The 15496-nt window shown below is 45.3% G+C and overlaps 1 protein-coding gene across 1 annotated transcript in view; it reads left to right on the top strand.

Annotated features, from left to right (window-relative positions):
- Positions 1 to 1296: 1296 nt before the first annotated feature.
- The window catches only part of LOC144799734 (uncharacterized), a 147723-nt gene continuing 133523 nt past the window's right edge, over positions 1297 to 15496 (top strand). Inside the window, exon 1 of the mRNA XM_078671252.1 lies at positions 1297 to 1356. Coding sequence (XP_078527378.1) covers positions 1302 to 1356 — 55 coding nt within the window. The 5' untranslated portion in view covers positions 1297 to 1301. The remainder of the gene's footprint in view (positions 1357 to 15496) is intronic.

Raw genomic sequence — 15496 nt, 5'->3', positions numbered from 1 at the left:
ACTTTGTATAATCTCCCCAGCCGTAAAGGTGACTGGCTTTGGGTCTCTGTGCTAATTGTCCAATCTCCCCAGCTGTAAAGGTGACTGGCTTTGGGTCTCTGTGCTAATTGTCCAATCTCCCCAGCTGTAAAGGTGACTGGCTTTGTGTCTCTTGACTTTGTATAATCTCCCCAGCCGTAAAGGTGACTGGCTTTGGGTCTCTCTGCTAATTGTCTAATCTCCCCAGCTGTAAAGGTGACTGGCTTTGTGTCTCTGTACTTTGTATAATCTCCCTAGTCGTAAAAGGGACTGGCTTTGTGTCTTTGTACTTTGTATAATCTCCCCAGCTGTAAAGGTGACTGGCTTTGTGCCTCTGTGCTAATTGTCTAATCTCCCCAGCTGTAAAGGTGACTGGCTTTGGGTCTCCGTGCTAATTGTCTAATCTCCCCAGCTGTAAAGGTGACTGGCTTTGTGTCTCTGTACTTTGTATAATCTACCCAGCTGTAAAGGTGACTGGCTTTGTGTCCCTGTACTTTGTATAATCTCCCCAGCTGTAAATGTGACTGGTTTTGTGTATCTGTACTTTGTATAATCTCCCCAACTGTAAAGATGACTGGCTTTGTGTCTCTGTACTTTGTATAATCTCCCTAGCTGTAAAGGTGACTGGCTTTGTGTCTCTGTACTTTGTATAATCTACCCAGTTGGAAATGTGACTGGCTTTGTGTCTCTGTACTTTGTATAATCTACCCAGCTGTAAAGGTGACTGGCTTTGTGTTTCTGTACTTCGTCTAATCTCCCCAGCTGTAAAGGTGACTGGCTTTGGATCTCTGTGCTAATTGTCTAATCTCCCCAGCTGTAAAGGTGACTGGCTTTGTGTCTCTGTACTTTGTATAATCTTCCCAGCTGTAAAGGTGACTGGCTTTGTGTCTCTGTACTTTGTATAATCTCCCTAGCTGTAAAGGTGACTGGCTTTGTGTCTCTGTACTTTGTATAATCTACCCAGCTGTAAAGGTGACTGGCTTTGTGTCCCTGTACTTTGCATAATCTCCCCAGCTGTAAAGGTGACTGACTTTGATTCTCTCTGCTAATTGTGTAATCTCTCCAGACATGAAGGTAACAGGCTCTGTACTTGAGGTCCAATGAGGAAGCATCAGTCCTGCAGGGGGCAATCTTTGTATCTCTGTGTCAGTCCTCTTATCCCGTCACCCTGACCCAACAATCTATACCTACTCGTCATTGTTTCTTTAGTTGTGTTGACTTGACGTTTACGTGTAACACTGTGACCAGCCTTCTTTATCCTTTTCCTTGTTGCAGGGATTACCATGGATAATGCAGTCCTCCTGCTGGTGGCGCTATACTCTGTGTGTTTGGAGTCAGGTAAGATAGCGACTGGGTTGGTGCATAGTTCCTGCTTACACACTGTGCAGAGTTTCACTATTATATATGCACGACACGTTAGGTCAGAGGTTGTCTTCACCTAATAACTGCAGTGGTGGCAGGCTTGACTTGCTGGTGGCGGGGCAGGTGCAGGGGGGTGAGGGCAGGCATGGGGGGCAAGGTTGATCAATGTAAAACAAAAAAAACAATTATCACACACTTACCCTGCGTCTCTGCTCTTTGCTCATGCTCTCCTTGTGGGACAGGAAGCCAGGAAGAACAGCCAGGCTCCCCTGACCAATCACAGCGCTGCAATGCAGCGTTGTGATTGGTAAGCATCCAGGTTCCGCTGACCAATCACAACGCTGCACTGCACAACGCTGCACTGCAGTGTTGTGATTGAATGTAAGCGTCCTGGTTCGACTCTCAACCTGGGAATGCGGGCCTGTGCTTGTACTCCAGACAGGCTGTAATGAAGCCTGCATGGAGAAGGGATAAATTGCGCAAAACTGGTATGGGCGGCCCAAGAGGGCTGACCAAAGAGTCATTGCGCACTTAGGAGTTGGCAAACTGCTCCTCCCCTTGTCCTGCTGCGTGTACAGAGCAGCCCCGCCCACCAGCCCTCCTGCGAAGGAAATATAAAATGATAGTAACTCAAAGTCATTATCATTTTATATTTCCTTCCCTTTACACTGCTCAAAAGCAGTGGGCCTATGCTCCTCCGCCATAGCAGGGAGCCGCCACTGAATAACTGTGCCCTATCTCAACCCACAACCCCTGTTCGGCCCATCCTGTACAAACGGAGTACTCTGCTGAGCCTTCGCCCAAACCATACCTCTCATTGTACCAAACTTGACCTGACACATTCTCCTATGGGCACTAACTTAAAATGCTCTCATTGTGATATCGTCGTCCCTTTTAATAACGACATCCTCCACACTCAGGTCCCTAAACAGGCCAAGGAGAAATATATTACCATGGCCCTTATCAATGCGCGCTCCCTGGGTAAACACTGCCAAGAGATAGCCGATCTTATCATCGACTACAAATTAGATGCCCTGTATATTACGGAAACATGGATGGACGAGGCATCTGCTCCCGACTTGGTCACGGCAGTCCCACCAGGTTATAAGGTTTATAGGCAGGATAGAGAGAAAAATAGAGGAGGTGGCCTGGCTATCATAGTGAAAGACCAATTTAAGGTCCGCACATCCCCTATTCCCGCCATATCTTGCGAAGCTCTACATTTTAATATAAAATTCACACCGTCTTTTAGTTTTAACGGAGTGCTCCTCTATCGACCTCCTGGGGCCAGAGCAGCTTTCCTAACAAATTTAACCATCTTAATGGAATCATTAGCCACAGATGAGTCCACTACGGTAATGGGCGATTTTAATTTTTATCTTGAGCAAAATAATGATAGAGACACCTTCACTCTCACATCTGATTTAGAAATTATAGGACTCAAACAATTGGTTACGGCCCCAACCCATCAGGCAGGACATACGCTAGATGGCATGTTCACGAACGTGGAAGACCTTCAGGTGACCAAAATCCTTCCCATGACATGGACCGACCACTCGGCCATTTTCAGCAGGCTGACTATTAAAGATCCGTGTAGGAAGAATACTCCCCATCCCAAGCCAGGCACCTTCAAGGCGTGGAAGGACATGTAAATGTAAATGTAAATGTAGTTGAGCTTATATAGCGCACAGCTACCCGCAGTGGGTTTCCTGGCGCTTGCTTAGGGAACCCTTCCTGGTATTCCCCTGTGAGATAGCAGGGTATCCACAAGGTGAAAGTCAGGCATCCCGCCGCGAGGGGCCGTTGTGGAGATTAAGCAAGCTATTGCCCAGAGTCGCAGAGTGTGAACCCGTGAGTCGAGGAGGCACCGGGGCGAGAATTATCGAGTCCATGGAATTTTTAGCCCAAGACCCGCCGAGGCGGGGAATTGAACCCTGGTCCAGGACCGATCTCAGCTTCCGGGTCTGCTGCCTCTAACCCCTGAGCCACACTTCTCCATAAACAACAACAACCTAAATATACTTTTAAATAATACTAAGCCTGAACTATCTAATGATCCCTGTACGGCTACTTCCCAATTTCATGAATGGCTGAGTGATGCCACGTCTCAATTGGCACCCACTAAGTCCCACTCAAGGAACAGAAGTATGCCGACTGCTCAATGGTACACAGAAGAACTAAAATTACAGAAACAATTAACGAGAAACAGGGAAAGGTACTGGCGACGAACTTACGACAGTGAAAGTAAGAATAGATATAAAGAAGCGCTAGTCACTTATAAAACCATGATCACGACAGCAAAGAAGCACTTCTTTACTCTACATATAGAGCAAGCTAAAAATTCTACCAAACAGCTGTATAACTTAGCTAAAACCCTATCGGGTAACACACCAGACCTAAACCCTCCCCCATCACAATTACTATGTGATGCCTTGTCTGAGTTCTTCTTCACAAAGGTGAACAATATATATCAAGCGTTCACCTCGGAACCCAATACTACTGTTGTTCCATCTTTGCAGATAGTTCCGAGTAACACCATGACGAGTTTTAAACCTCTAACGACCGATCAAACTAAATCCATACTGAGGTCCATTAAATCAGGCTCTGCCCTGGACCCATGCCCCACTTCGGTGTTAGCCATGGTTTCAGACACAGTTAATCCCATTATCACCCACGTTTGCAATATAATATTGAGTTCTGGGACCTATCCGGACTCTTTAAAAAACACATTGATTAAGCCTTTGCTTAAAAAACCAAATCTTGACAGGAATGATTTGAAAAATTACCGGCCCATAGCAAATCTTCCACTTCTGGCCAAACTGACAGAGAAAGCCATGAACCAGCAGCTGTCAGAATATATTGAGAGAAATAATCTGCTTGATGATACCCAGTTTGGGTTCCGTAAATATCATGGAACCGAAACTGCCCTCATCAAGGCAGCGGATGATATTAGACTCATCCGGGACCAAGGAGGGACAGCTTTGCTGGTGCTCTTGGACCTCTCGGCAGCATTCGACACGGTTGACCATAAGACCTTGGTCGACCGTGTCGAAAAAATGGGGATCCACTCCGCAGCGAGAGACCTGCTTGCCTCCTTCCTGGCTAATAGAACTCAGGCGGTCACCCTTGGACCATTTCGATCTGCCAAATTGTCGCTGCCGTGTGGGGTTCCTCAAGGCTCATCCCTTAGTCCGACACTTTTTAACATCTATGTGTCGGACCTTGCCAGTGTCATCAAGGCACATGGGATGAGCCTAACCTCGTACGCAGATGACACACAGTTGGTGTTGGCCATTAAGGGTGACGGACAGGAGGTGGCAGAAAGGTTCCAAAGTGGCATGATAGCTATTGGTGAGTGGATGGCAGGAAACTGCCTGAAGCTCAACTCCGAGAAAACGGAGGTCGTAATCTTTGGCAGTCTCTTGCCATCGTGGCCCGATATTTGGTGGCCATCAACATCTGGCCCCCCACCTTGCCCGACCCCCAAGGTGAGGAATCTGGGAGTCACCTTTGACAATCAGCTGAACTTCATGGCTCATGCCAATAAGGTAGCGTCCACGGCCCATTTTAAACTTAGAATAATTAGGAAAATCTTGCCTTTTCTGCCTGACACAGCCGCCAAGACCCTGGTCACGTCATTGGTTTTAAGTTCACTAGACTACTGCAACGGACTCTTTCTGAATGCACAATCTAGAGTCACAAAGAAGTTGCAGATGGTACAAAATGCGGCAGCACCCTTACTGTCCAAAAAACCAAAATTCGCACCCATCTCAGATACTCTAAGGTCCTACCATTGGTTGTCCATTCAAAACAGGATAAAGTTTAAAGCGATGTGCATAGTTTACAAAGTAATGCAGGATCAGGGGCCTCGCTTCCTTAAAGATCACCTAATACCCTACAGTCCGGCTAGAAAGCTACGATCCTCAGCACTTAACCAATTAGTGGTCCCACGTACCAGAACTGTGACTTGGGGTGACCGCCGTTTCCTAGTTGCGGCCCCCAAGATCTGGAACACCTTACCATATCACATTAAAGCCAGTCCATCGCTCCTACAGTTTAGGAAAAAGCTGAAGACGTGGTTATTTAACCAATAAATGTAGCACACCAGCCGCATCCTTACCTCTAGGGAATGACATTACTGCAGTCTAGCGCCGAGACACCCAAGGGTAATTGTTCGCGCTCTATAAATGCCAGAAAATAAATAAATAAATAAATAAATAAATAAATAAATAAATAAATATTTGATGAATCTGCATGGAACATTAAGACAGGCTCATCCAGTTTAGGTTCAGCATGGCAGGTTTCCTGGTGTTTGAGATGGAATAGAGTTGGAGACAGAAGCATTTCTCATTTTAACTTCCATAGGAATCTTTGCCCTCTGCTACAGAAACATGGCCAGTGTGATCACACCAAGCTTGGCAAGAAAGTAGGACTCACTCAAGGAAGTGCCTTCCTCAGTTTCATTGAAATCACTTCACTAGTGTTTGAGAAAACAGGGTTACAAAACAGTTTTGGGTGTGCCGCAAATAGGCAAAAAGTTTGAACTAGCCGACTGTTGAACTTTAGGGACATTTGATGAATTTAGTCAAAACTATCCTGTTTTGATTAATTAATCTTAGTATTTTTAAATTTATTAAATCAGTCGAAGGGGGACAGGGGCACAGTTAAGAGGGGAGTCAGAAATGTGTTCGTTTGTTAATAACGGTGGCATCTTTTGATAATATCGCATGAAATTTGTCTGACTTTCGCATGTTTAGTCTGATCTGGGTTTGGCAAGTTTCCTGCAGCTCCATCAATTAAATTAAAGCAAATGGGATTGGGGAGATAAAAAGTTCTCATTTGCCAATAATTTCAGTACTGCTTAATGAATCTGCATGAAATTGTGCAGGCTCACAGCAAGTTAAGGGCAGTGCAAGGACTGCAGGTATCAGTGACATGCAATAGGAGGAGAGGATGTGGCCTAACGGCTAGGGCGGTCAACCTCAAAACTGGGGAACCGGCTTCGAGTCTCAGCAAGGACATGCAACATCCTATGAATCTTGGCAAATCACTTTATCTCCCTGTGCCTAACAAAAATGAATGTGTCCTCATGTAAGTGCTCTGATACCTGATACCTTCTAGTCAAGTTCGCTCTATATAAAACTCCGTAAAAATAAATAAATGAAAAAATAAAAAAATAAGGGACAAAGTTAAAGGAGGGGGTGGTAAAAAAGTCTATGATTTACTGCTACCCTTGGTGCCTTTCCATAGATCTGCATGATATTTGACAGACCCTTGGCAAGGGAAGCTTATCTCTGATACCTTGTCTTTCAAGCAGATTTATTAAGGGGGGTCATTAAAGGGGAGAGGTTCAGAAAGTTAATTTGCTAATACCTGTGTCACGACAAATCTGCACAGAAATAGAAATGTACATGTTCAATTTCCTTTTGGGAGGTCAAGTTAAGGCCAATGAAGGAGTCTCAGGTTTCATGCAGATCTGATTTGCTAATAACTTTAGCACCATTTGGTGGAGTTATGGATTTGCACAAAAACTGAGATATCCAAACTTGGGTTAATTTGCAAATTACTGGAAGAGGTGTGGCGCCGTGGCCAGGGCGACTGACTCTGGAATCTTGGGATCACAGTTCGTTCCCCGGCGCCGGCAGCAGGTTAGCCCAGCACCATGTGACTCTGGGGAAATAGCTTGCTTAATCTTCCCGCCTAGAGACCCCTACGGGTGATTGTTCGCGCTTTACAAATGTGCATTATATTATTTATAATTTCATGTTCAACTGGCATTTGGCCGCTTAAGAGGTTGGTTGTGTGCGGGAGACCAGTTACACACAGCCCAAGGCTTTGTGCAGTTGTTAGCTGCAAAGCGAGTTAGTGCAGGGCCTGTCCTGTGCCTAGGAAGTGCAGTTAATTCCCTCTTTACACAGCTGAAGGCCCTGTCAAACAGTGGGTGGGCTGCAACATGATACATAAGCATCCTCATTCACCGGCACACCCACCACACACTCATCACATACACCACACAATGACCAGTGAACCACATTTACCTTTACATCTAAAAAAAACAAGCACTGGCGTTGCCAATAGGTCTCTCAGTAGGAAAGTTGGAGCTATTGGTTTTGTAAATGACATTTTATATATATATCGTTATTGGCATTGTCAATAACAATATATAAATATAAAATGTCATTTACAAAACCAATAGCTCCAACTTTCCAAATGCGAAACCTATTGGCAACACCAGTGCTTGTTTTGAAGATGTAGTCCCCAAATTTGAGACTCCATGACAGAGAGCGGCTGTGAAGGACAGAGAGGCGACAGGCAGAGACCACACATGGAGGACATCAAAGGAAGGGTGGGAGGGGAAAAAACGCATTAGCGAGCGAGAAAAGCCATAAACACCAGGGGGGCGGGGAAGCAGATTGCCTTCAAGCCTTTGAAGACAAATGATGGTGGTGCCTCTGATGTAATCACCAACACCCTTAAAGTACAAAACCACAGAGAAAAGATAGAGGGAGAGGGGTAGGGAGGGGGGGGAGCGTTCATGAAGGCCATACATGTAATAAATAATCACAGATGTTTTAGTTTAACCAGCCTATGATGTCTGAAGGGACGTCCTGAACTAGATTCTGGCATGTAACTACGAAAGGATAAACATTGAACACATTATGTGGATTCAATCTTTGCCAACAATCGATATCAAAATAAACCAAACCATGAAGTGATGCGAACCATTGCAAAATTGTATTACATTAATCATCCCTATGTTTTAATTACAGCTGAACTCCGCATGCGCCACGAGACACGCTGTGTCTGATTTGCAATCATGATAAAGAACGAATGAGTTTGAAATCCGCTTCATACCTTTACTATTAAAAGTATTGCATTAGTGACGTTCAATTACAAGTCATGCAGTTGTATTACCTTGTAGCTTTGCATATGACATCATTCTCGAAAGGAAAATAATCCGCACAACAAACATGCTGTTGTTACACTACATGGTTTTCTTGTTGGTGTCCATACAGGTCCATGCGTGGATCGTTTGCAGGCATGGTGCAACAGACGGGGGCGAGGGAGGGGAGACGAGGGTGCTCTGCAGGGGTGATGGGACCTGGTGTAGAGAAGGCGAGCAGATGACCGTGGGGGCGGAGGGAAGAGAGGGCAGTGGAGACTGGGGTGGCGACAGGGAGATGCATGCACGTGCATTGGGTGATAAGTTGCTTTTAAAAATAATATACACGCAAGTGTTTATTGTCTAACGTTTTTATGTACATTAACACACAGTCAAACAAGTGCTGCCAGACACCGAGTCACACGCTGCGTGCGAGTTTCGGGCAGCTGGGTTTTTTTGTGGAGAGCTTCCGGTTAAACAAACAGTGCCGCTTTTGAGCAATTCTAAAGCATCGGATTCATCTGGCACACACAGCTGTTTGTTTTCCGTCTCCTCTCTCCCTTTTCCTGTCCCGTCCCCGTTTGTGTTTTTTAAGCGGACCGCGGCACCGTGTGGAAGTCAGGCATGTTTGAATGGATGGTCGAAGGAGCACTGACAACAATTGAGAGGAAGAACCTTATATTGTAAAAGCATCAGCACTGAGAGGTCCAGCCCTTTGCTTTAAAAAAAACAGAAGCAGCACCTGACGTTTTACCCATGCTTCTCTCGCGAAACATGTGAAAGAAAATATTTTTAGCACGTCAGTGGGAAGTTTGTGGTATTTAATTCACAGCTCTTCATGTTGGCTTCTAAGCACTCGACGGTGTGGAGATATCGAGAGTTATGGCACAGCCTTCATTCCGCTCGGACTATATCAACTCTATAATTCGGCCATGACCTTCGACTTGTTTATCATCGGGCTATGCGCTCAGAAGTGGCAGATAACAACATAGCGCTCTACAAAGCACCCATAGTAAAGAGACATCAATATAAACTTGCCTCTGGTTTATTACACCTCTGTAGTTGTATCGTGCTGGAGGACGCTGGGATCAAAACTGTTTTTAGTTTGATTGGATTGAACAGAGGAGAATGTGCTGCACACGTTGCGTCGTAATTAAAACCCACATCAAACTATATTTGAATCAGCAGGTTTAAGAAAGCTGATTTTTATGTTAAACAGTCCTGAGAAGAATAGCAAGCACTCTTTTCTCACATCCTCCCACAGTAACATTAATTGATGCATTGTAGGGATTGCTTGTTATGGGGATTTTTTCCCACGTGAGAAGCACATTTCCTCATAGTCTCGTGCTGTTGCCGTTTTCCTCTACTCATCAGACTCGCAACGAGCTACGTTTATTTGCTCCGTAAGGTGCAGTCTCACGGCCACCAGAAGATGTCGCTGTGGTCATGGCACGGAGGAGACGAGTGCAGGGAAATGAAACCCGCAAGATGTAAACCACAAGAGACCCTGTTGTTTGGGATGGTCACGAGCTGAGTGCAGGGAAATGAAACCCACAAGATGTAAACCACAAGAGACCCTGTTGTTTGGGATGGTCACGAGCTGAGTGCAGGGAAATGAAACCCGCAAGATGTAAACCACAAGAGACCCTGTTGTTTGGGATGGTCACGAGCTGAGTGCAGGGAAATGAAACCCGCAAGATCTAAACCACAAGAGACCCTGTTGTTTGGGATGGTCACGAGCTGAGTGCAGGGAAATGAAACCCGCAAGATGTAAACCACAAGAGACCCTGTTGTTTGGGATGGTCACGAGCTGTGGTTGGACTTGAACATGCAGTAAGCAAGAGCATGTTAGAGAGCATATTGCTTATAATGCAAATACCGCTTTTAATAATGCAAACCGTTACTCGGTGAACCTCATGTAGGATTACCACCTTCTTAGAACAAAATGTGTTTACCTTTTGATGTCAAGTAACGCATAATAAGAACTGTTATGTAGAAAAAAATCGAACAAAGAACAAGAGCGGCAGGGAAACTGAAAGTACGGCCGTCCACCGGCCAGCCATGAATAATTAGGGGAGGAGAAGCCGCAGAGCACACGCTGGGAGAAGCCCTTTGATGTGGTGGCGGCCGTGAACAAAATGCAATTAGGAGGGAGGGAGGGAGGCTGATGCGCGTGCTTGTTTGGTCACGTGATTCACGTGAACTCGAAGAAAACCGCACAAAAAAACCCGTGGTTTCACGAGTATTTTGAGCACTTGAATTCTCGCCATTTCCCATTCCTTCGGAATGGAAAAGGCGAGACCTAAAAAACACAGCTCACACATCAAATGCAATTCTTATGACCTCACAACACTTTAGCAACAAATACTAGAACAAAGAGCACATACTGTGTCAATAGGTGAGCCATTTGTAATGTTAATGGTGAGACAATCAATCACTTTACTGGTGAGTTAATGCATATGACTTCTGAAGTCAAATAGTACATCATGGGCGCAGCCCTGAGCACTGCATTTGGATTGTGAGTTATGGATGCATGGCAGGTGCGCAAACAACGTTTTAAAGAGCTAAGAACAACCGGGACATTTCAGGGAAATTTCAGTTTTATATCGTAAACCTAACCGCATTTTAATAGTGTTTTTTAAAACAGAAAAATATTGCTAAATGTAAATTATGCTTATCGTTACTTAAGTGAAATTAAGGTTTGGTGATAAAATCCTCAGATATTACATTAGCAAGCACACAGTTGCATTACCATTATGGTTACAATGCAGAATAGTGAAACCACTGAAATGTCACAGTTATGGGAAACCATAACTTGTGCTCCCACCATGCTCTGCCCATGTCCTTGTACGTGACATCACAGATGCCATATCAAATGACTTGCTGACATCACAGATGATATCGATAGCACTATATGAACAAGGGTTATGTGTGGCAAGAAGTGTGTGAACGCCTCTGTAAGGACATACCTGACTGAGCATGGCCCTTGCCTGTGCACACTGGGGGTTGAGCGAATGGGCTGGCTTTGGCTAGGACCAGCACCCAGTCCCCACAGGCCCATGACCCACTTTGCAGTGCCTTGGTCCATGTGTAGCAGGAGTCATACATAGGGCCTGGCCAAAATGCAGCCACTGTGTAGACATAACCACCTACTGAACACAGCCTTTGTTCCATGTGCAGCAGTAGCTGAGTCAGGGCCGGACTGGGAACCAAAACCGGCACTGGCAAAGTGCTCGGCCTGCCCCATCGGGGGGTTGGGGGTGCGGCCTAGCTCTTTGCCACGGAGGGTTCCAGGCAATTTCATTACAGCGGCCGATATTGCAGCTATGCTGCAAAAATGCCCCTGTAACAAAATTGCCCTCATGGGCCCAAAACCGTCCCCCAACCATGGCGGCCCACTGGGGAAATGCTCGGTGCTCCCTGCGGCCAGTCCGGCCCTGAGCTGAGTGCATGAGTCCTCTAACAGCCATCCTTTGGCCATAACCAACTATGCATGGCCTTTGATCCTGCACCAGAGCCGGGGACGGCTCCTCCATTTGAGTGAGGAGCATCGCCCCACAAACCCCAGAGATAAAAAACAAAATGGTAATAAAGTTTATTTATTACCGTTTTATTTTTCAGCAACCCATTCCGAACTAAGTGTCAGGACGAAGCGGGGCAAGTGCTGCCGAGTGGCAGCAGGAAGGTGTGCACTTTAAAATGCGCATGTCTCTTTGGCCGGCAGTCTTGGGACGGCCAGCCAGACATACGCATTTTAAAGTTCTCTAACCCAGCTGTTTTAGAAAGCTGGGTTAGAGAAAGCACAGGCATCCAGTGCTCTCAGGAGCGCTGAGAGAGCCCGCTCTATCCAATCCTGGTGCTGGGTAGTGCATTTCCTGCATCGGTTGCTTCCTGGAAGACACCCGAGAGAGGAGGATGTCGTGCAGCAGCGGTAGATGGATAATCTTTTTTTGTGTGTGCCCCCTCCTATCCCTCGCCCTCGGTAAAAGCCAGCCGTCATTGACTAGAACACAGATTTTCAGTCAGGCCCTGCACCCACCAGCCTGTCCTTGGATTTCAGTCCAATCCTGTGGGTCATGCACAGTGTAGGCTGAGAACAAGGTCTGCACAATACTCAGTGTGAACATAACTCAGTGCACATGGTCTTCAACAGTGTGAATAGATCTCACTTTCTTTCCAGCTAACCAACTAAGGGCCCGATGTAGGTCGGTCGGTAACGGCCGAAAATCGGTATTTTCGGCCGTTACCGACCGGTATTTGAGCTTTGGTATGTAGGGACACATATTTTACAGAATCGGTAAATTTACCGATCGGTAAATTTACCGATTCTGTAAAATACCGATTCGGTAGTTATACCTATTCGATATTTTTGATATGTAGGTGGGACTCTTCTGAGTCCCACAACCCTTACCGAATCTGTATTTTACCATCAAATATATTTGATGGTAAAATACCGATTCAGGTGTGCATGCACATGTGTGCATGCACACCTGTGCCATATGACAGGCAGACCTGCCCTTAGGGCAGGTATGCCTGCCACATGGCCCCCGAACCTTTTTTGGGGGTGCTAGAGGGTGTCAAAGTGACACCCCCTGCACCCTTGGCAATATCTGTATTTACCGAATCGGTAAATACCGACCGGTAATGCCCCATTCATTCCTATGGGCTGCAAAGCCCATAGGAATGAATGGAGCATTACCGGTCGGTATTTACCGAATCGGTAAATACAGATATTTTCCGATTCGGTAAATGGAACATCTGGATGTTCCTACATACCCCCCCTTCTTATTTACCGATTTTTAATTACCGAATCGGTATGATTCGGTAATTAAAAATCGGTAAATGATTCCTACCTACATCTGGCCCCAAATTGTGAATCCACAGAAGAGACCATGGGCCAGATGTAGGTCACCAAATACCGGCCGGTAACGGCCGATTTCGGCCGTTACCGACCGGTATTTGGTGATTGAGATGTAGGGGGCCTATATTTTACAAAATCCGTAAATTTACCGATTCTGTAAATTTACCGATTCGGTAAAATACCGATTCGGTAAATTTACCGAAACAGTAAATCTATATGTAGGTAGCACTGGAAACAGTGCCACAGTCCCCTAAGAATTCGTTATTTACCATGTAATACTATTGCATGGTAAATAACGAATTCCTGTATACTTGCACATCTGTGCATGTACACCTGTGCCATGTGACACACATACATGCTCTGAGGGCATGTATGTGTGTCACATGGCACACAAGCCTGAATCAGGGGTGCAACAGGGTGTCAAAGTGACACCCTGTCCCCCTTGTCAATTCGGTAATTGCCATAGGTTCCTATGGGCCTCAAGGCCCATAGGAATCAATGGCAATTACCGAATCGGTAAATACCGATTCGGTAATTACCGAATATTCCCGATTCGGTAAATGATTCGGTAAAAATACCTACATCCCGATTGCCAGTTCTTAAATACCGAATCGGTATGATTCGGCATTTAAGAATCGGTAATCTGGGATTACGTACTTTCTTAAACCATGCAGAGCTGGGGCTGGGCAGAAGGGGTGGTCTTTGGAAGCACCTCTGCCTAGGCCCCAGTCCTCCCACATGTTGGCCACAGCTGGTTTCATATATGATTCCGAGCTTCTTATTGTTTGGACATGTCTGGAGGTTTAACAAATCTTGTTTATTTAACAGGCAAGCGTGCATCCAGAGTCAGGCTGCCTTCTAGTCAGAACACACCCAGTTTGGGTGCCTGTTAGTATCATTGCAAGGTTTCCTTTCCAGGCTGCTTGAATGTGTGAGGATGGAAAGACATTATTGGCACAGAGTGTATTTTGAACTGATTTTTCAGGATTTGTATTGAGGCTCGTATGGAACACAGCTAAATAAGCTCATACAATTAGCAAAACTTGCTTCAACGGTAAGAGAAACATATCGAGGTCAGCTTCCAGGACTCTAACCACCTCACAACGAGTAGAATCAAATACATTGTTATAATAATTAATAATAACCACATTGCATTGCAGTCAACTGCACAAATTGATAATAAGGAGAGGACCTGACATATCTTATCTTATCATCATCATCATCAACAACATCTTTATTTCGGCTTCATTTGCCATAAAAGAAAACATAGTAGTAACAGGTAGTATTCTTATGTTTATTGTACTTGTCCTAACCTATTTTCAACATAATTTTTCTTGTTCTGATTTTGAGAACACACAGGCATATTTACAACGCCCCTGCGATACATTAACGCAGCCGGAGTGTCACTTTTATTGCGCTCCTGAGGCGCAGTATGCCTGCCCATATTTACAAGGCCACATAAAACCACCCTGCATGCCTTTTCATAGTCTTGTGAATATGGCCCCCTTTCACGCATTACTCTGTGTGCAAGGGGCATTCCATGGCTGTTCCTACGCAACACCCATGGTATCCCTACAATACAGGCACCCTTGCACCATGGATGCCTGCATTGGCGCTAGGCTGTCAATTGTGCACCAGCACAGAGGAAAACACAGGGATGCGTCATACTGCTGTAAGTAGGATGCATCTCTGCACATTCCTAATGACGCAGCTCCGCGCAGCAAGATGGCTGGCGGCGTCAAACCATTTTCTAATTAATATGCCCCCTAGTTTACCTTTTATTTTGGCTTGTGTTACACCTGCATGAATAGTGAATCTTAGGTTAAAAAGTTTTCATAAACCCTAATTGGTTATTCTGTAGAATGCTGACTGCTTCTACTTAGTTTTTAGATCTTGCCTACAGACAACATTACTTGTGTGGAGAAAGCCGTTGCTATCATAGAACATGCACATACACGCACAACATATACATTTGCGTACAGATACAGGTTTTTAGACAGCTTCTTAACTACTGTGGTTCAGCTGGTGTGATTAGACCTCTGCATATGTATTGATTCACAGAATTATGACAGGCAGTGTGACTAATTCTTTTATGTATCATGTAAGCAGTTCTTTGCATGACTTATCTGTAGATTGAAGGCAGTCATTCGTAGCTGCTGCCAACATACAGTGGCGGGGTGGCGGAGAGGGAGGTATTGATAAGAAATAAAAAAAAAAGACTTACTTGATGCTGCTGATCGCCTCCCGCCTCGGTGCTTACAACACGGTTGTTACAACGACCGCATTGTTACCACGCAAAGCCATTACTATGCAAGTCATTACATCGACTTGCAGTAGATAGCGCTGACATTAGAAATACATAATTTACTATT

Source organism: Lissotriton helveticus, chromosome 12 (assembly GCF_964261635.1).
Source record: "Lissotriton helveticus chromosome 12, aLisHel1.1, whole genome shotgun sequence".
Lineage (NCBI taxonomy): Eukaryota > Metazoa > Chordata > Amphibia > Caudata > Salamandridae > Lissotriton > Lissotriton helveticus.
Note: the sequence above shows the minus strand (reverse complement) of the source record. Positions and strands in the feature narration are given on the sequence as shown.